Here is a 22,313-nt window from a genome sequence, read left to right as displayed (position 1 = left end):
GTGTTCTCTATAAACCGAGATGAAGTGAGTATCCATGTTACACCATTTGTTAGTAAAACAGGTTAAATGTTAGGTAGCTACCGCAATTATTGTTAGCTTGTTAACCAGGTGTAATATAAAGAAGTTGCTGACCACATATTATACGGAAGGTTAGCAACTTTTTATGAGATAGGAAGGTTAACTAGAGACTTGTCTGAAGTCAATACGCTATCCTCGTACTGCAGACTAGACTATAAGGAAATTAGTATATTATACATGGATGTCCTTGTTGCAAACGTCATGAACATAATATGTAGCAGGGCCATTAATTAACCTGGAGTACTATGATTAAAATTGGTATTTTAGTTATTTTATCGTAGCTTGTGTCGTCATCAGCACATGGGCACGATCTGGCCTTTAGTTTGCAAACCAAAACAAATAAAATATACAATGCAGTACAGTACAAAAAATAGCTGGATTGGCAAGGGGAAAGCTCTTCTAGCTAAATTAGACTTGTTGTCACCTACAGGAGGGAAGAAGCCATTAGCAGCCTAGCGTTCTATCAAACTCCATTCCGATTCTTATGTTTCCTTGATTCGGCTGGACGGCAAGAGGATATATAGAGCGGTCAATAGATCGAAGGTCTGGAGAAGAAGAATAAGAAGATGGGGAGAGGGAAGATTGCAATCGAGAGGATCGAGAATGCAACGAACCGTCAGGTGACCTTTTCCAAGAGGCGTGGCGGGCTGATGAAGAAGGCCCGGGAGCTCGCTATCCTGTGCGATGCCGATCTCGCACTCATCGTCTTCTCCAGCACAAGTCGCCTCTACGACTATGCAAGCTCGAGGTTTATTAGTTAACTTCAGCTCTTCCTTCTGTGCCTTCTAATTAATTAATTAGCACTTTCTCAGTTGATTAGGTTGATTGCTATTAGCACTCTTAACTTCTTAAGTAATGTAAAATCAGATATTCGTGTGATTTGTTATTATCAGCGGCATGAAGGCAATACTAGAGCGCTACCATGAGGCAAAAGAGGAGCACACTAGGGTTTTGAATCCAACATCAGAGGCAAAGGTATGTATACATTCAGAGTAGCATGCATAGGCTGGGGCTGCACCGAAAATATAAATTCACAGTAGCTGGCTAGCTTAATTTCTACACCAGACCTATCGACCAGAGAAGGAAGATGCATATTTCCAAGCTACGTATGTGTACATGCTGTCACTAATTATAGTTGTGTACAATTCGCAAAAAAAAAAAAGTGTACTAAAAGTCTAAAATGCTAATCATTAAGTTGCAAGTTAAGTGTCCGCATTTTTGCTAATTACTTGGTTGGACTCTATGAGAAGGATGATCGAGTGAGCTCTCATGGAACTTTGGTAGCATAATTACCAAGCAAGAGCCAGGAAATCATGGGCTGCCAATTTTTGGCATAAGACTACACAACTGATGATAGAAGCCTCATAGCATTAATTGAAATTACTTGGTTGGACTCTATGAGAAGGATGATCGAGTGAGCTCTCATGGAACTTTGGTAACATAATTACCAAGCAAGAGCCAGGAAATCATGGGCTGCCAATTTTTGGCATAAGACTACACAACTGATGATAGAAGCCTCATAGCATTAATTGAAATGAAATTTGCCAAAAGAAATTAGGATATAGTAGAATGGATATAGTGTAGAAATATATTATATTTTAGTGTGTTATCTATGAAAAATTGTGCTCGTGCGCATATAAAAAATGTAATGAATAAAATTATCAAGACAAAGTGTGACAAAAAGGTACGATCTAGTACAATGGAGATAACTGTTTTATGATTAACTTGAAGAGAATATCTCTTAGCTCTTATTTCTCTCTCTTCTACGCCACCAAACATCATATGTGGTATTTTAAAATAGCACAGTTTGTCTTAATGATCTCCTAATGTGGTGAGTGGTAATTATTATCCTATTTCAGTTTCTTTTTATTGTGCAGTTATGGCAGAGGGAGGTTGTAAACTTGAGGCGGCAAGTGCAAAACTTACAACACAGTAATAGGTAAATATTTTATATTCTTCAGTATTTTCTCCATTAAGGTTTGTATGACCCTTTCTAGTTTTGAGACTGACCTTTACCATTAAATTGAAATAACAAAATATATGTTATTTACCAAAAAATAATATACTATCGACAACTTATTTCAAATAAGAATTCGGTGGTGTACTTTTTTTTGCAACATATAACACATGTTTCATTAGTTAAATTCACGGTCAAAATTAACATCAAATTCGTGAAGGATTTACAAACCTGGACCGAGGGAGTATTACTTGCGCGTAGAATTAAAATGCTAATTGGTATAGCTATCGAAAACAATTCTTGTTTCGTCTTTTTCATATGCAAATTAATTGGAGGAGAAGAGTCTATGATGATGCATGTCAAGATCTCTCGCTTGGGATGTGATTGGTTGCTTGTGCCAATTTTTATTCACTCCTAGGGGCTAGGCCCTAGGGTGGCATGGCCATTGAGAAATGGCATCTCGTCCATGTTGTCCATTTTATTTGTCTTCCCACACTGACACTGGTTGCATGGGTTCGGCAACTATTCCCATTTGTTGGTATGTTGCACACATGCCTTTTGGACTTGGCTGCAAATGGAAGGTGCTTAGTTACCCACATGAGGTTGCATGTGGTTAACTGGTTCATTGCATGCCACATCCGATCATACACAACAATTAGAAAAATATGAACTTCACAACCACCACAAACATGATTATGATGACGAAGTGTTTGAGCATACACTGTCAAACTTGTTGTGTTCCTTCGGCTGCGTGTTGGTTGTTGTTCTCATCATCCAAGAACTTGGAGTAATCCTCCTCTGCATCCTGTCTAGTTTCATCCCCTTTGTATCCATTGTTGGAGAAATCGTCCACTTGATCTTGGCACCTGCGTCAGGACCGTCAGTCCTCGATGCATCCCTAACAGTTTATCTAACAAGACTCAAGAATGACATGTAGTGTACACCATCACAATATCATCATAACAAGCATCCTTGAAATTTTAACAAGCATCAAAAGTTTAAACCAAATCAGAAATTAACATGAGCATGCATGATCATTAGAAAAACATGACCACAAGTTCATCTTACAACTATGGTGTTAACCTACCACCACAAGAAAAGTGGACTCCATCTCCACAAGTTCACCATCAGATTAAAGATTTATTAGTATATACCAACTCATCAAAGTATACAGATTACTGAAAGTTTGCAAGACCTAGCTACCACCAAAATATACATCATCAACATCATCATCATCATCACCATCACTATCACCGTGCATCACCACCCCTAACCCCGCAAGGAACCCTAGACCTATAGATTATAGTAGTGCTTAGCCAGGTGGGTTCTAAGCCAGAGGGTTCTACGTTGCTCATGCATGCTATAAGACAAGGTCTTATTGGCTCCCTCTTTCATTAGACGATGCCAGAGTATAATCGTCGACAAGTGCATTTGAATATAAAGACATACGACAAAAGAGGTCAACCAACAAGACCAAGTTAAATGCGCAAACAATGCGCAAGATAAGTTCACAACACACAACTTATAGATCATTTAAAACTAAACCTACGCAAGTTCATCATACAAATTAACCAACAACATCGTCACTTTCGACTTGACCTCGGCGAGAACAGGCGGAGACCATCAAACGTCATGAAGTCCAGGTGGTCGCTGATGCGTGTAGTTGACACGTCCGTTGGGAACCCCAAGAGGAAGGTGTGATGCGCACAGCGGCAAGTTTCCCTCAGTTAGAAACCAAGGTTTAATCGAACCAGTAGGAGTCAAGAAGCACGTTGAAGGTTGATGGCGGCGGGATGTAGTGCGGCGCAACACCAGAGATTCCAGCGCCAACGTGGAACCTGCACAACACAACCAAAGTACTTTGCCCCAACGAAACAGTGAGGTTGTCAATCTCACCGGCTTGCTGTAACAAAGGATTAACCGTATTGTGTGGAAGATGATTGTTTGCAGAGAAAATAGTAAAACAAGTATTGCAGCAGATTTGTATTTCAGTATTAAAGAATGGACCGGGGTCCACAGTTCACTAGAGGTGTCTCTCCCATAAGATAAAAGCATGTTGGGTGAACAAATTACAGTCGGGCAATTGACAAATAGAGAGGGCATAACAATGCACATACATGACATGATAAGTATAGTGAGATTTAATTGGGCATTACGACAAAGTACATAGACCGCCATCCAACTGCATCTATGCCTAAAAAGTCCACCTTCAGGTTATCGTCCGAACCCCCTCCAGTATTAAGTTGCAAAGCAACAGACAATTGCATTAAGTATGGTGCGTAATGTAATCAACAACTACATCCTCGGACATAGCGCCAATGTTTTATCCCTAGTGGCAACAACACAACACAACCTTAGAACTTTCTCACATCGTCCTGGTGTCAATGCAGGCATGAACCCACTATCGAGCATAAATACTCCCTCTTGGAGTTAAAAGTAAAAACTTGGCCAGAGCCTCTACTAGTAACGGAGAGCATGCAAGATCATAAACAACACATATGTAATAACTTGATAATTAACATGACATGGTACTCTCTATCCATCGGATCCCGACAAACACAACATAGAGTATTACAGATAGATGATCTTGATCATGTTAGGCAGCTCACAAGATCCAACAATGAAGCACAATGAGGAGAAGACAACCACCTAGCTACTGCTATGGACCCATAGTCCAGGGGTGAACTACTCACTCATCAATCCGGAGGTGACCATGGCGGTGTAGAGTCCTCCGGGAGATGAATCCCTTCTCCGGCAGGGTGCCGGAGGAGATCTCCAGAATCCCCCGAGATGGGATCGGCGGCGGCGGCGTCTCAGTAAGGTTTTCCGTATCGTGGTTTTTCGCATCAGGGGTTTCGCGACGGAGGCTTTAAGTAGGCGGAAGGGCAGAGTCGGGGGCCAGACGAGGGGGCCACACCATAGGGCGGCGCGGGCCCCCCCTAGGCCGCGCCGCCTTGTGGTGTCGCCACCTCGTGGCCCCACTTCGTATGTTCTTCGGTCTTCTGGAAGCTCCGTGGAAAAATAGGCCCCTGGGTCTTCGTTTCGTCCAATTCCGAGAATATTTCGTTACTAGGATTTCTGAAACCAAAAACAGCAGAAAACAGGAACTGGCACTTCGGCATCTTGTTAATAGGTTAGTTCCAGAAAATGCACGAATATGACATAAAGTGTGCATAAAATATGTAGGTATCATCAATAATATGGCATAGAACATAAGAAATTATCGATACGTCGGAGACGTATCAAGCATCCCCAAGCTTAGTTCTGCTCGTCCCGAGCAGGTAAAACGATAACAAAGATAATTTCTTAAGTGATATGCCATCATAACCTTGATCATACTATTTGTAAACATATGTAGTGGATGCAGCGATCAAAACAATGGTAATGATATGAGTAAAGAAGTGAATCATAAAGCAAAGACTTTTCATGAATAGTACTTCAAGACAAGTATTAATAAGTCTTGCATAAGAGTTTACTCATAAAGCAATAAATCAAAGTAAAGGCATTGAAGCAACACAAAGGAAGATTAAGTTTCAGCGGTTGCTTTCAACTTGTAACATGTATATCTCATGGATAATTGTCAACATAGAGTAATATAACAAGTACAATATGAAAATATGTAAGAATCAATGCACAGTTCACACAAGTGTTTGCTTCTTGAGGTGGAGAGAGATAGGTGAACTGACTCAACATAAAAGTAAAAGAATGGTCCTTCAAAGAGGAAAGCATCGATTGCTATATTTGTGCTAGAGCTTTTATTTTGAAAACATGAAACAATTTTGTCAACGGTAGTAATAAAGCATATGAGTTATGTAAATTATATCTTACAAGTTGCAAGCCTCATGCATAGTATACTAATAGTGCCCGCACCTTGTCCTAATTAGCTTGGACTACCGGATCTTTGCAATGCACATGTTTTGACCAAGTGTCACAATGGGGTACCTCCATGCCGCCTGTACAAAGGTCTAAGGAGAAAGCTCGCATTTTGGATTTCTCGCTTTTGATTATTCTCAACTTAGACATCCATACCGGGACAACATGGACAACAGATAATGGACTCCTCTTTAATGCATAAGCATGTGGCAACAATTATTATTCTCATATGAGATTGAGGATATATGTCCAAACTGAAACTTCCACCATGGATCATGACTTTAGTTAGCGGCCCAATGTTCTTCTCTAACAATATGCATGCTCCAACCATAAAGGTGGTAGATCTCTCTTACTTCAGACAAGACGGACATGCATAGCAACTCACATGATATTCAACAAAGAATAGTTGATGGCGTCCCCAGAAACATGGTTATCGCACAACAAGCAACTTAGTAAGAGATAAAGTGCATAAGTACATATTCAATACCACAATAGTTTTTAAGCTATTTGTCCCATGAGCTATATATTGCAAAGGTGAATGATGGAATTTTAAAGGTAGCACTCAAGCAATTTACTTTGGAATGGCGGATAAATACCATGTAGTAGGTAGGTATGGTGGACACAAATGGCATAGTGGTTGGCTCAAGTATTTGGGATGCATGAGAAGTATTCCCTCTCGATACAAGGTTTAGGCTAGCAAGGTTATTTGAAACAAACACAAGGATGAACGGTACAGAAAAACTCACATAAAAGACATATGGTAAACATTATAAGACTCCATACCGTCTTCCTTGTTGTTCAAAACTCAATACTAGATGTTATCTAGACTCTAGAGAAACCAAATATGCAAACCAAATTAGCAAGCTCTAAGTATTTCTTCATTAATGGGTGCAAAGTATATGATGCAAGAGCTTAAACATGAGCACAACAATTGCCAAGTATCAAATTATCCAAGACATTTTAGAATTACTACATGTAGCATTTTCCAATTCCAACCATATAACAATTTAACGAAGAAGAAACTTCGCCATGAATACTATGAGTAGAGCCTAAGGACATATTTGTCCATATGCTACAGCGGAGCGTGTCTCTCTCCCATAAAGTGAATGCTAGGATCCATTTTATTCAAACAAAACAAAAAACAAAAACAAACCGACGCTCCAAGCAAAGTACATAAGATGTGACGGAATAAAAATATAGTTTCAGGGGAGGAACCTGATAATGTTGTCGATGAAGAAGGGGATGCCTTGGGCATCCCCAAGCTTAGACGCTTGAGTCTTCTTATAATATGCAGGGGTGAACCACCGGGGCATCCCCAAGCTTAGAGCTTTCACTCTCCTTGATCATGTTGCATCATACTCCTCTCTTGATCCTTGAAAACTTCCTCCACACCAAACTCGAAACAACTCATTAGAGGGTTAGTGCATAATAAAAATTCACATGTTCAGAGGTGACACAATCATTCTTAACACTTCTGGACATTGCATAAAGCTACTGGACATTAATGGATCAAAGAAATTCATCCAACATAGCAAAAGAGGCAATGCGAAATAAAAGACAGAATCTGTCAAAACAGAACAGTCCGTAAAGATGGATTTTATTAGGCCACCAGACTTGCTCAAACGAAAATGCTCAAATTGAATGAAAGTTGCGTACATATCTGAGGATCATGCTCGTAAATTGGCTTAATTTTCTGAGCTACCTACAGGGAGATAGACCCAGATTCGTGACAGCAAAGAAATCTGGAACTGCGCAGTAATCCAAATCTAGTACTTACTTTTCTTTCAAAGACTTTACTTGGCACAACAAAACATAAAACTAAGATAAGGAGAGGTTGCTACAGTAGTAAACAACTTCCAAGACTCAAATATAAAACAAAAATACTGTAGTAAAAACATGGGTTGTCTCCCATAAGCGCTTTTCTTTAACGCCTTTCAGCTAGGCGCAGAAAGTGTATCTCAAGTATTATCAAGAGATGGTGTGTCAAACTTACCTTGGGCTTTACCCTTACCTTTCTTATTGTTTTTCTTTCCCTTTGGTTTAGGAAATATATGATTTCCCCCTGGTATAGAGGTGAATTTCAGAGTGCCTTCTCCCACATCAATGACTGCTCCCAATAGTTTCAACAGGGATCTCCCGAGTATGATTTTTCCTGTTCCAATAACAAGATAATCAATGGATATTGTTCTTCCAAGAATGGTTGTATGCACACCTGCGGCTATTCCCTTAGGAATTATAATAGAGTTATCAATGAGAGTTATTTCTTCTCCTCCTTCATCGACTCCCCAAAGTTTCAAAGATTTATAAATGCTTTCAGGCATAAGGCAAAATTCATACATAATATCACAGTAGGCATGAAGAGTTCGATCACCGATAACAATTTTAACATTAGGATCCCACAATGAAAGCTTAGAGTTCACTAAAACTTGTTCAAGACGATTACGAACGTGGCAATAGTTATCATCCAAGCGAGATGTACTTATCTCGAGATTGTTTAATCTATTATATATGCTAGTGAGGGCTGAATCGAAGTTATTAGCTGAATCATGTGATGCAACCAACTTCTTTATGGCATTAAAAGCTTGATCCCCATTGCAATGAAGGAAATCTCCTCCCACTAAAGTATCCAAAGCATATCTATAGCGAACCATAAGACCAAAATAAAAATTACTAAGGAGCAAACTTAGAGTCATTTGAGGTTCAGTTTTACGATAAGAAGTAAAAATTCTAGACCAAGCATCCTTAAAACTCTCCTCATCCCCTTGCTTAAAAGTGAAGACTAATTCTTCAGGTGAAGAAGTAACAAGTTCAGAGCTAGACATGGTAACAAGAGTAACTAAAAAATTTTGTATTTTTAATATAGAGTGCAAGACAGTAAATAAAGCAAACTAGATAAAGTAAATGCAAGTAAACTAATTTTTTTGTGTTTTTGATATAGCAAACAAGACAATAAATAAAGTAAAACTAGCAACTAATTTTTTTTGTGTTTTGATATAATGCAGCTAACAAAGTAGTAAATAAAATAAAGCAAGACAAAAACAAAGTAAAGAGATTGAGAAGTGGAGACTCCCCTTGCAGCGTGTCTTGATCTCCCCGGCAACGGCGCCAGAAATTTGCTTGATGCGTGTAGTTGACACGTCCGTTGGGAACCCCAAGAGGAAAGTGTGATGCGCACAGCGACAAGTTTCCCTCAGTTAGAAACCAAGGTTTAATCGAACCAGTAGGAGTCAAGAAGCACGTTGAAGGTTGATGGCGGCGGGATGTAGTGCGGCGCAACACCAGAGATTCCGGCGCCAACGTGGAACCTGCACAACACAACCAAAGTACTTTGCCCCAACGAAACAGTGAGGTTGTCAATCTCACCGGCTTGCTGTAACAAAGGATTAACCGTATTGTGTGGAAGATGATTGTTTGCAGAGAAAACAGTAAAACAAGTATTGCAGTAGATTTGTATTTCAGTATTAAAGAATGGACCGGGGTCCACAGTTCACTAGAGGTGTCTCTCCCATAAGATAAAAGCATGTTGGGTGAACAAATTACAGTCGGGCAATTGACAAATAGAGAGGGCATAACAATGCACATACATGACATGATAAGTATAGTGAGATTTAATTGGGCATTACGACAAAGTACATAGACCGCCATCCAACTGCATCTATGCCTAAAAAGTCCACCTTCAGGTTATCGTCCGAACCCCCTCCAGTATTAAGTTGCAAAGCAACAGACAATTGCATTAAGTATGGTGCGTAATGTAATCAACAACTACATCCTCGGACATAGCGCCAATGTTTTATCCCTAGTGGCAACAACACAACACAACCTTAGAACTTTCTGTCACTGTCCCAGGTGTCAATGCAGGCATGAACCCACTATCGAGCATAAATACTCCCTCTTGGAGTTAAAAGTAAAAACTTGGCCAGAGCCTCTACTAGTAACGGAGAGCATGCAAGATCATAAACAACACATATGTAATAACTTGATAATTAACATGACATGGTATTCTCTATCCATCGGATCCCGACAAACACAACATAGAGTATTACAGATAGATGATCTTGATCATGTTAGGCAGCTCACAAGATCCAACAATGAAGCACAATGAGGAGAAGACAACCACCTAGCTACTGCTATGGACCCATAGTCCAGGGGTGAACTACTCACTCATCACTCCGGAGGCGACCATGGCGGTGTAGAGTCCTCCGGGAGATGAATCCCCTCTCCGGCAGGGTGCCGGAGGAGATCTCCAGAATCCCCCGAGATGGGATCGGCGGCGGCGGCGTCTCAGTAAGGTTTTCCGTATTGTGGTTTTTCGCATCAGGGGTTTCGCGACGGAGGCTTTAAGTAGGCGGAAGGGCAGAGTCGGGGGCCAGACGAGGGGGCCACACCATAGGGCGGCGCGGGCCCCCCCTAGGCCGCGCCGCCTTGTGGTGTCGCCACCTCGTGGCCCCACTTCATATGTTCTTCGGTCTTCTGGAAGCTTCGTGGAAAAATAGGCCCCTGGGTCTTCGTTTCGTCCAATACCGAGAATATTTCGTTACTAGGATTTCTGAAACCAAAAACAGCAGAAAACAGGAACTGGCACTTCGGCATCTTGTTAATAGGTTAGTTCCAGAAAATGCACGAATATGACATAAAGTGTGCATAAAACATGTAGGTATCATCAATAATATGGCATAGAACATAAGAAATTATCGATACGTCGGAGACGTATCAGTCGCCCTGAAGATGACATCGCTCTTCTATCTACCTCTGACTTGGTTTTACAGGGCCATAGTAGAAAAACCCCTCTGAACCGCAGACAACATTCCTAATGAGTTTCCCAAGCTTATGTTGAATGCGATACAACTCAAATCTGGAATCTTCCTCACACAGTTGGCAAAGTCCTTGACCCATGTTGTTAGACTAGATGAATCCACAAGTAGCCGATGATCCCGTGCAAACTTCCGCATGTGATGGGTTGCGTAGAATGCCTCTGTCGTGCTCTCTGTTGGTTGCTTCACGTAGGGAAACTCTTGTCTATGGCCGAATACACGCCTGCCATTGATGACTACTTATCTTTTCAAGCCGCTACCGTTCAAGTAGTAGCGGTTGAGAGAATCATCCAGAATGTTCCTGATGTTGGTGTAGTTTTTTGGTTTCACGCTCCCCGAGTCAAAATACACGACGTGCGGGTGATTGAGGCGTAAAACAATGAGGGTGCAATATTTGTTTGTATGTCAAACAGACCATTATATCCTCAAATCAAACATAATGAAAGAAATATATACGGAAGCATCTTGTCGCGCTGGCGAGTGACTTACTCGGGAAAATAAGGAAGGAAAAACAGTTTTTGTCCTTATTCGCCAAGAAGAGACTCTCGATGTAATGCATCACATTGAGTCTGTTCTCATAGGTGACCAAGTAGCTCTCATACAGGTAGTAGGGGTCCGCTATCTCCAAGGTCGGGGATAGCTCTTGCTCTTTTCTGACATGGTAGGTCTCAGTGAGCGCAAATAGGCAGAGGAAGTTTCGGTGATGTCTATTCATTTGAAACATGGAGAATATGTCTTCAAATCTTAGGAAGATCACGTCCGTGGGGTGTTTATCAACAAAGCCCAGGACCTCAAGAACTTTGACGACAAAAAGCGAGTACGTTAGAGATGCCATACAAATAAGACGCCTTTCTTCTGCTAGAATAATGTCATGCAGACTCTTCATATCACCGAGTAGCGTTAGGTACTTTTCCCATGATAACATAGGTTCACCCTCCACATGATATTGCCGCTCTTGCATGGAGATCTTGCCCAGAACCCGGGTTGTTTGGCAAGAGACATAATCCTTTTTCTTAGGTCTTTTATGTCCCTTCTTCTTTAAACCAGAAGAATCTGACACCACATGTGTTGCAACCTCGGCCGGATCTGATGCCACATGTGTTGCGGGTTCGACAGGATCTGACACTACTAGAAAATAGCTAATCAGTGGCGCACCTATATTAGCTATTAGTGGCGCATCTAGGTGCGCCAGTGCTATCACACCACTACTAACTGTTAGTAGTGGTGTACTAGTGGTGCGCCATTGCTATCTGGCTTAGCAGTGGTGCACCAAGTAGTGCGCCACTACTAGCTTCGTGGTGTGCCACTGCTAAACGCGTGAGGTGCGCCACTGGACAAAAACAAGGTGCACCACTGCTAAAATTTGAAATTTCTAGATCTAGATCTAGATCTGGCACATTTTCTTCGAATTTTTTTTAGCTCATTGTTTTTTCTCGTCTTTGTTGCCCGAATTATTTTTCCAATGTTCATTCTCATTTTTCATAGCCTAGCCGCCGGTGAGGATGGATCAGAGAGGTAGGAGAGGTGAGGATGGATGATGGATGAGAGAGGTAGGAGAGGTGAGGATGGAGGAGAGGAGGAAGGCCGGAGGTAATGGAGGCTGGAGGATCGTCGGGGAGGAGGAGGGAGGTCGAACGGTCGTCGGAGAGTAGGGTCACCAAAGGTCACCGGAGTGGATGGAGAAGTAGAAGGAAAGGATGAAACGAGAGGAGGAGGAGATGAGAGGAGAGGAGTGTAGGAGGAGAGGAGGAGGAGAGGAGAAGGAGAGCAGGAGAATGTGTGGAGGAGGAGGGAGTAGGAGGGGGTAAGTGGCTGGCCCGTCCGATTCAAATTTCTTGGGTGGGAAGCTTAGCAGTGGCGCACCAAGGCATGGGTGCGTCACTGCTATTTTTTTCCTTTTTTTTTGGAATTTCTGCCTTGGTGCGCTACTGCTATTTTTTTTTTCTTTTTTTGAAACTTCGGCCCAAAATCTAAAACCTGAAAAAAGTCCTATTTCTGTTTTAAATTTGACGAATCCAGTTTTTATCTAAAAAATAATTTTGTGTAGATACATTTTCATATAAAAATAATTTTCATCGGAGGTCATATGCAACTAGAAATCCAGTTGTACCGAAACATGACACCATTTTGCAAAAAAAGTTGAAATTCATGTTTGTTAATTCTCATTAAAACTAGATGACATAATACATGGGCATCTGGAAGGATTTTATTGTTTGAAATTTCTATCTATTTATTTTAATTTTTTCAAAACCGAAAAGGCGATCCGGGGGGGTGGGGGGGTGGGGATTTTGGCCAGGAGTTACCAGTAGCGCACCACATGTAGGTGCGCCACTGCTACCTCAAATAGCAGTGGCGCACATATATGTGGTGCACCACTGGTAACTCCTAGCCATTCTATACCCACAACCCACACTTACCAGTGGCGCACCCCTTCTTGGTGCGCCACTGCTATCTCACATAGCATTGGCGCACCAAAAAGGGGTGCACCACTGGTAAGTGTGGGGAGGGGTGGCTTTGGCAGATCCTTAGTGGTGGCGCACAAAAAAAGGGTGCGCCACTAGTATTTTTCTATCAGTGGAGCACCACTATTTGGTGTGTAACTAGCAGTGGCGCACCAAAAAAGGTGTGCGCCACCGGTAGTTTTCTATGGCTAGCCCTTTCTCTAGTAGTGTGACACCACATTTCCTTGGCTTGGCCCCTGGTACCTGGGATGTGGCCCTTGTTGAATTCCGGCGATCCAATCTTCGATCGACCGGATCAAGATAGGAAGGTGGTCGTTGACCTATTTTCCACTTGGTTTTCAACAATGGTGGCCATGTTTGCTTTAAGGGTCGCCAATTCTTGCTTAACTTCATGATGTTCTTCTCGTAGGGTGTGGCCCGTGTCTACATTTTCTTCTTCGCCTCCACTCCAACCGCTTGAATATGACCCGGCGACAACGTCATTGTCTTTTTCGAAAAACGAAATGGCTAGCTAACACTAATAAAAATTGAAACTATTAGTAATAAAGAAAATTACGGTAAAATTCGGCATGACCTTTGCTAAGAAAGGATATACGGAGTGCGAGAAATTTGGTTGAAATGAAAATTAATCAATGTTCCGACAAAACATTAGCAACTCATATTCTTGTAAAACAATGCTCAAGAATCGTTAATCGTTAACTTATCGGTCATCCTCAAAATGGAGATTAATTGCTTATCGGCCGACTAATCAAGTTTATGGGTCGGCCATATAATGGCTTATTTTTTTGTAAATCCTAATTTTCGGCACTACAATTTGAATAATATGCTATGTAAAAAAATATTGCAGCATTGAACATAAGTTTTGCCTTGATTCCTTGCACTTGAATCAATAAAAATAGAAAATCTGAGCTAATGCATAGCTGTCAGACCGAATTTCTATGACATTTCAATGAAAATCAGCCGAAATATTAACCATCAGATTAAAAAATCGGCCGAAATATTGGTGCCACTTAGCTGATATGCCAAAATCTTATCGGTTACCACATGATTCACAATAAATCAGACGATAAATCGGTATCTCAAACGATTTTTGAACAATGTTGTACAGCAAGACATTTTTGCCATACTACCATACACCACATATCCATGTAACTAATCAAGCATTTACTGTAATCAACAACTAATATCCCTACAAATTAATTAGATAAGCAACTCATATCCTTGTAATCAACGCAGCTAATGAACCATATAGTGTAATCGGCATTTCATGGAGCAAGTGCAGGGCGCGGTTTCATACCGAGGTGGGGGCAGGGGAGGGGGTCATGTGGGGTGGGGGAGTAGCAGGCGAGCTCGACTGCAGGGAGAAAGGAGGCGTGACGTGGCCGGCGACCGTTTTGAAGGTGAAGGCGAGGCGCAGAGTGGCGGGATCAGAGGCGCGGAGTGGTCGGAGGCGTCGAGGTCGAGCGCTCCGCCGTCCAGAGAGATTGGCGAAACTGTGGTAGGAGAAATTGACTCGGCGCGTCGACTGAACTTTTGGTTAAGTCCAAATAATGGTAGCCGACGGCGATAAGGTACGCTGCCAGTATTTGGTGCACCCTCGGTCAGAAACTATTGGCAGCGGTTGGCGTCGATGACACATGGCCAAGAAGAGTGTATTAGCCGCGTGCCATGATGGCCGCACGTGGTGGATAAGTTCTGTGCCCAGGCGCAGCCGGACCCACATAATAGTCGCGTGCCGAGGGCAGCGACACGCTTCTAGTAAGCACATACTGGTTGCATGCTCCTTTCTGGCACACACCAATTATGAGCAGTCGCGTGCACCTAATAAGGTGTGCTGCCAATAAGCCTGCCCCTATGCCTTTTTCCTACTAGTGGAAGCTGCACTAAGGGACTCACTTGAGCCCACGACAAACTTTCGTGCGGGCAGACCGAGAGAGATGGTATGCATCTCATAGTAGTTCATGATTGGCTTGCTGAGGAACTTTGCATCATTGGGATGATATTTAGATTGGACGACAATGTGTTAGTTGCGCATGATAGTTTTTGACGACCAAGTGAAACAAGGATGCAAGATAGTGCGCTAACCATGTTGTATCCCTGATGATAGTGCTCCAAGAGAATGGTTAAGGTGACCTCACAACATGCATTGAGCGTCGAGGTATTTGAACTTTCTCACCTAGAGCCACCTATCCCTGCACTTCCCGAGGTCACCTCAGATCCAGAGTGCTCAAACATATTATTCTCAATGGCAGTCCAGTGGTCCTCCATGAAGCTTGTGTCAGTCCAGACATTGGTCCTGATGGGCCCGCACATCTTCTCTAGGAAAAAAGTGGACATGAAGGGAAGACATTTCATGGTCCCATTCGATTGCTCCTTCTCCGCCTTTCCAATCCTTGTAGCCACCTTTTAAGCTACGGTCTTCACCATGATACGGGCCTTCGTGATCGGTCCAAGCGGCATGAATGGAGGGGCCACTACATTTTTGGTATTGAGTTCAGAATCATCCACAACCAAAAGGGATTTGCGAATCACAAATGCTGACCACAGTCAGGCTAAAGTAGTCAAATGGAGTGCTACATTGATCATGCATGACATGCTAATGTCAAAACATGAAAATCTAACCGAACAAAATATGCACAAACAAGAGCTACCACATCCAGTACAGAAGCTCAAGCTAGACAGTGGGTCAACATAACTAGATCATACTTCAAGCACACACATATTTCAACAACCTACCATACTACAACACACATATCTACCCTACTAGTGATAGATTTCGACAACGTACCATACTATAAGAACACACATATACCCAAAACAAGTAGTAGACATGCACAACCTAGGTAGATTTACCATACCAAGATCACATATCTACCCAATCCAAGATGGAGGTGTGGTTACTTACAACCATCGTGGAGGTGGACCACAAAGAGGACAACTCAAGGAAGAGGAGGTAGTAAAGTTGCCGTCGCTGCCCAATGATGATTGTGCTGCTTACATGCACTTCGACAAGAAAATGGAGCTTGATGGAGGGAGATGGTGGTTCTGGAATGGGATGTGAGAGTGGAGGGTATAAATAGGTGGAGGATTTTAGCGGGTGAGGACCGAATTTCCCCTCTTCTTTTTCGATGAAGGGCATGAGGTCTCGTTATTTGAACGGTCTCGAAAGCACGTACAGCCTGCACTCCCCTTTTACATGGAGGGAAGCCACGAGGGTGGTTCCACGAAAACAACCGAATCAATAGTTCCTAGCGGGCCGGGCCTAGAGGTGCTTTAAGCATTGTGTGGGCCACAGTGCAGAGGTTGTGCATGCATCAAATTAGCCCATATTTGGCTCCCCAAGGCATGGTCTAGCATCATGCGGGCTACGAATGCCCTTGAAGACTAGGCCAATGAAACCCATATTTCCAGTAGCACTTGTTGTTGCAATGAATGAATACGTAGATTCATCAAAGGACAAGACAAGTTCAAAAAATGCATGTGTTTCTACCAGATCGAAACCGAGGTGACTCAAAACCCGCAGGCAACATTGTGGTATTGGCGGGGTTCATCCTCCAAAGGAGGTAGGTTAGGCTCATTTTTTTGTTCGAAATGGGGAAGAAGCTCCGGCCTCTACATCAAAATATGCATACCCTCTATTTCTTTTTTTAAAAGTCTCCAAATCTTCATAGAATAGCTTATTACATCAAGTATCACTAAAGGTGCTACATGGATCAATCATCTAAAATAAAGGAAATAAAAATATGTGTTATTGGATCAACATGTGAGCCTATGAGCAGCCGTGAGCCACACCAGCTGAATAGATCACGTGCAACCGTTTTCAATCGATTGCACCTAAAATCTATGTCCTCGCGCTGCTCCTTCGGCCAGAGAAATAACCACGTGCATTGAGTATTAAGTGAGATAACATGAATCACGATATGCGCAAATACCAACCCTAATATGTCCCTTGACTCTTTTATATTGTCTATGCAACCAGCTACCAAAAGATTAATAATGTTTCTTGGTGTGTATATTCAAAAGGACATATGGACAATACACAATATAATTGTGGCAAGCACACAGTCAATGAAAAAAGTTTGATTGTTTCATTTTTGTCACAATTTTTTTTTTATTACCTTGCCAATTTCTTTTGAAAAATCATCCTTCCTTAATACAACTTTCTATGCAAGAACAACAAAAAGATTCTTATCATAGTTATACGAAACTATTTTATGCTGCTACCCTCTTCTTAAACAAGTTTTACTTTAGCTCGCTGCGCCCACTTTGTTTCTCCGTCCCTTCGAAGTTGCATAACTTCTCATTTGCCTCCCTCATCCTCTTTGTTCGAGGTGCAAAGAGGAGATATTTCAGCTTTTCTATCTAAGTGTTCATTTTCTTTTTTACACATACTAATTTGGTTGCGAGCCCACCCTCTAAAGAAATTATGGAGCTGTCAGATTTTATTCGGCCAAATCTTCATTGGTGAGTTACACTAAAATCACCCCAACCGACATCGGGAGTGTAGTATCATCACATATCCGTACAAGCTCTGCAAGAAAACCAGCTTTCTGTGCATCTCGAGTAGCACTATATACCGCAACCATACACCATTCAAAACCATCAGATTTATTTTGAATGTTAAATTTAACACATCTATCTCCTCCAGTGATATCTTTAATGTTCACTGTGGATGAATTCACTCCTACTACAACGCCTCCCGACCTTCCAATAGGTAGGAAACAATACCACACAAAATCTAACACCTCGACAGATGCTTTGAGAACGGAGTCAGGAAATTTCATATCCCTTTCTCTAAGATATATTTTTTCTTGATAATGGACGCTTTATTACTCAAAAATTTTAAGCATTACACCCAGCCTCTGCATAAATAGGATGCAAACATCCGTTTTAATTCAAAAGGTACCAAAATAAAAGGCATTCAAAATGAAACCAAGTTTAAAGCAAAGTAGTCTCTATAGAGGGTCAATCCGTAGATTATGCTGTCATCCATGTAGGGTAAAAGTATCCCTCACCACATCCTCAATCGTGTAGACACCTCCATAAATAAGTTGCGGGTTCTTCACACGTTGTAGAGGTGACCATAAACGGAGCACATATGTACATCGGTAGATAACCTTCATAAGAGAAACATTTTGATCATTAAAAACCTTGTCATTTCTACATAGCCATAGCGGCCAAATAACGGAAATCGCTCCAACCCTAATAAGTAGCTTGAACCTAGGATCTACACCATTTAGCCAATTGCCGAATATATTCGCAACGCATCATGGTGGATATAAGGTAAAACCTATCTGGATGGCTAACCATATAGATCTAGCAAATTTACAATTGAAGAATAAGTGTTTTATAGTCTCGTCATGATGATAAAAGACACACTTTTTGCTTGCTTGCCAATTACGTTTTACAAGGTTGTCTTTGGTGAGATTACCCCTTGACGAAGATACCACGCAAAAAACTTTGTTTTAAGCGGGATCTTCATCTTCCAAATTTTCGAATTATTATCAACTGGTATATCAGGTTGGATTAAAGCCTTATACATAGAATTCATAGAGAATTTGCCACTCTCATAGATTCCAACGAAATTCATCAGATTCCTACTAAACCGAATCCAGGCGTTGTAACAAAACATTCCAAGATGTTTGTCTGGGTCCAATGAGACTTCTTCTGAACGACACATTTGGTGGGTATGGTTTCTTCTCTAAGATATATATAGCGGAGAAATCTAATTTATGCTCCCTTATAGTCTTATGAACAAAAGGATGTTTTTCCCTTTCGCGAAACCGTCACTATTCCATATGCCCCCTTTCATTGAGACTTACTTTTTCATAGGCAGGGAATCCGTTTGTTCCACCACACCATCTTCTTGTTTAGCATTCGGACATGATTGGAGCAACAATAGTAGCTTTGTGTCCTGCTTCCGGCGCGAGCGCGGGTTACCATAGCGGGATCCCTCGGAAAGTAGGAGCGGGGGTGGCCATGCGAGCGGCTTAACGGCCAGAATGTGTGGCTCTCGGCAGGGCTTCCTCTTGGCGTGTGGTATGTTGTGGAACCTGTCATGGGATGCAGTACGGTGTTTGGCAGCGGGAGGACTGGATGCCACCAGATCTGGCTGCCAGCGTGATGGTTTCTAGAGTCATCGTCTCTCTGTGTGGTGCGGTTCCTACTTCCCAGTGGTGGTTTCTAGAGTCAGCACAACTCCAGATCGGCGACGAGGTATATGGTGGTTTCCACATGAAGTTGGCATAGTTGTCGCGCTAGAGGTGCTCCCTATCAAATTGAATCTTCCTAGTCGCTGGCAAGTGTGGCCGCTGCTGTTTCAAGGGGGGTGATAACGATAACACCGCACAACCTTGGCCATGGTTCGGTTTTGAGTTTTGACGGAGTGTGTAGAGTATGTGTTGGTATCCAAGCTGGCACATGTCTTGTTCGATGACAGTTGCTTGGGTTGGTTGTAACGGTTTTTTTGCTGGGCTTTACGCTAATTTGTCCGCCAATTCTCTTCTTCTTGGTTAATAAAATAGCAATTTCCCAGCTTCTAAAAAATGTAAGTATCTAGTAGCTAGTTACATTGTTAATCCATGTGTTTTCTGATGAAAATACAGCCAACTATTGGGAGAGGAACTATCTGGCTCAAATGTTCGGGATCTGCAGTTTCTCCAGAACCAACTTGAGATTAGTTTGCATTCTGTAAGAAAGAGGAAGGTGCACCATCCTTTCCCCTTCTTCTTTAATTTATTTACTTACGCTGCAATTATATATGCATGATACAATCTTTAATGGTAGCTGATTTCTGTAGGAGCAACTTCTGGCCGTGGAGATCCAAGAACTCAACCAAAAGGTTCACTACATCTTCTTCCTCTTCTTCCTTTTGCTAGTACTGTTGTTGGTGTTGAGATAGCTCAGGTGTCTATTCTGGGATAAATCAACGCCATTAACGACTTATTATGTTATGGTGAGATGATTTTTTTTTTCATGTAGGGGTTTCATATTGAGAAGGAAAACATAGAACTTTGCACCAAGCTGAGAATTGCTCATGAACACAAGATGGAACTACAGAAGAAGGTAAGAAATGTCTTAGAATACCAAGTACTGAATGCAATGTAATATCAGTACTGGTCACGGATGCATGCCCGCGCGCTTCACTCCTTTTTGAAAAAAGGCAGTAGGACCTTCCTTGCCATTTATGCTAAAAGAATGCAAGCTAATACATTAATTCTAGTTTGCCTGTCAAGAAGTGTCCAAGCATTATGCAGAAAATCATGTTGTCAGGTACTCTATCTGGTCGTAGAACTATATCATTTTCGACATCGACACGATTCTTAAGGTGAAACTTTCATCATCAGTTCAGACAATAATAGTATTTTTTCAAAATGAAATAATTATACCTAACTAAAATATATTTGTAATTGATCTAGTAATACTAATTTATTTTAATCAATTTTGTTGACAGAATCACAACATCCAAAGAACTTAAGTATGTGTAATAGTCAAAATCATAAATCTTTCAAAGCTCTAGTATTGACAAAGTAGCAAATGCAATATTCATGACTCATATGTAGTGCGAAATAATATATGTACGTGCTCACGCAACAGTTCTATTCCAGTAAAATATTAATACCAGCTTAATTCAGTACGTTATATTTGGTTACAAGCATGGAAGAGAACTGGTGCTTGACAAGTGAACTTATTTGTGATAATTACTTAGATTTCTGGAGGACTCAGATCGAGTGAGCAGCAGACTGGCGCAAGCAGCTCAAAAATGAGAGTACGTGAACCAAGTATTGACCTTGAGTTGTGCCAGCAGGAGCAGGATGACGAATAACACATAATATCTCGTCAACATCAGTAAGTAATTCCTGTCTAATAAATGGGAGTGGTATTTTGGAGCATGGGAGCGCTCCCTTCATTTTGAAATGCGTGTTACACATGTTTTGAAATTTTAAAAAAAACTGAAACAAAAAATCGTACGTACATCTTCACGTGCTACGCGCTGACAAAGTAGTTTCTGGAAAAATCGATTTGTCACGTAACGTGTGTAAAATAGACAAAATTCATGGCTGAGACTAAGACTGTTCACAAAATAAATTTTCTCTTTTTTATATAGACCAGAACAAATATTTTTTTCATGAAACTTGGCGAACTCACATATATTATGTAGATGTAGATGTAGATTTTTTTTGTAATTTTTTAAACATTTCTAATTATAGTTTTTTAGTAGAGGGAGCATATGCACCCGGGAGCCGAATTAAATTTCCTCAGTGGCATCTCAAACAAGTTATAAATTATTGCACGTACTATTTGTTAACTACAATTTATTGAATTACATAAAACAACTTTGGTTTATTTTCAGTGCCTGGACGATGTCGCAGCTCATCAATCTTTGTGCATACACCTTGTACGGTGCACGAGGAGTCAAGAAACATGTATGCATATCGTGCATATTAAGATGAAACTAAACTGAAGAAGAACATGCTAGAACCCTATATATTTTTGTGGTGTCAAAGACACATATACAGCTGCAAATGTATTTATGTGGATCTAACTCGATCTTGCATGGAGAAGAGAGAAGATCATATAGACATATAGATTATTAATGAATGTGTATGCTTTTGTTTTTTTGTGTAATCGCAAAGATCGATCATTGTAGATATATAGCAAAAATGCCCGCGCGTTGCGGCGGACAGATTTTTATTGAATATTATTTTACTGAAATGCAACTACCATTAAAATGTTCTAGAATGTATTTTTGTTAATATTTAGGTGTCTAACGCTATCCATAAATCTCAATCACCTAAATTCTATACTTGAGAATATGTTTTTGTCAAGTGTCGTCAACTAAATTGCTTTTGGTATTATGTGTATAACACAAATGCATGTGCGTTGCTACGAACGAATAAATTTAAACCTAGATATGCAAATAATAAATTGATCTATTAAAGTTGGACATAACATGAAGTCACACAAAAATTAAAGCATTTAGTTGAAAGTACATATATTCTAATTTGAGAGAGCATATGCATCCGGGAGCCAAATTGAGTTTCCGGTTGAAAAAAGGAAAGTATGATTGTGCACTAAAGAAAAGATGTCTTAACCTGTGCTTCACCATAGGTAGTAGCTGTAGCAATCAGG

At 41.2% G+C, this 22,313-nt stretch overlaps 1 protein-coding gene across 1 annotated transcript; it reads left to right on the top strand.

Moving 5' to 3' along the window:
• The first annotated feature begins 644 nt into the window (after positions 1 to 644).
• LOC127299223 (MADS-box transcription factor 23) lies at positions 645 to 21,006 on the top strand. The gene is made up of 7 exons (XM_071820774.1): positions 645 to 826; positions 972 to 1,053; positions 19,251 to 19,420; positions 19,787 to 19,886; positions 19,981 to 20,022; positions 20,163 to 20,246; positions 20,890 to 21,006. Exons 1-7 carry the CDS (start codon positions 645 to 647, stop codon positions 21,004 to 21,006), a joined length of 777 nt encoding a protein of 258 aa, XP_071676875.1.
• Positions 21,007 to 22,313: the final 1,307 nt, after the last annotated feature.

This window comes from Lolium perenne, chromosome 5 (genome assembly GCF_019359855.2).
Source record: "Lolium perenne isolate Kyuss_39 chromosome 5, Kyuss_2.0, whole genome shotgun sequence".
Lineage (NCBI taxonomy): Eukaryota > Viridiplantae > Streptophyta > Magnoliopsida > Poales > Poaceae > Lolium > Lolium perenne.
Note: the sequence above shows the minus strand (reverse complement) of the source record. Positions and strands in the feature narration are given on the sequence as shown.

Excerpts from the sequence above, each read along its gene's own strand:
- LOC127299223 (XM_071820774.1), top strand. The coding sequence starts at position 645 with ATGGGGAGAGGGAAGATTGCAATCGAGAGGATCGAGAATGCAACGAAC. Across the intron at positions 1,054-19,250 it reads ATCCAACATCAGAGGCAAAG|TACGGTGTTTGGCAGCGGGA; the intron begins GTATGTATACAT and ends CATGGGATGCAG. Across the intron at positions 20,023-20,162 it reads TCCAAGAACTCAACCAAAAG|GGGTTTCATATTGAGAAGGA; the intron begins GTTCACTACATC and ends TTTTTCATGTAG.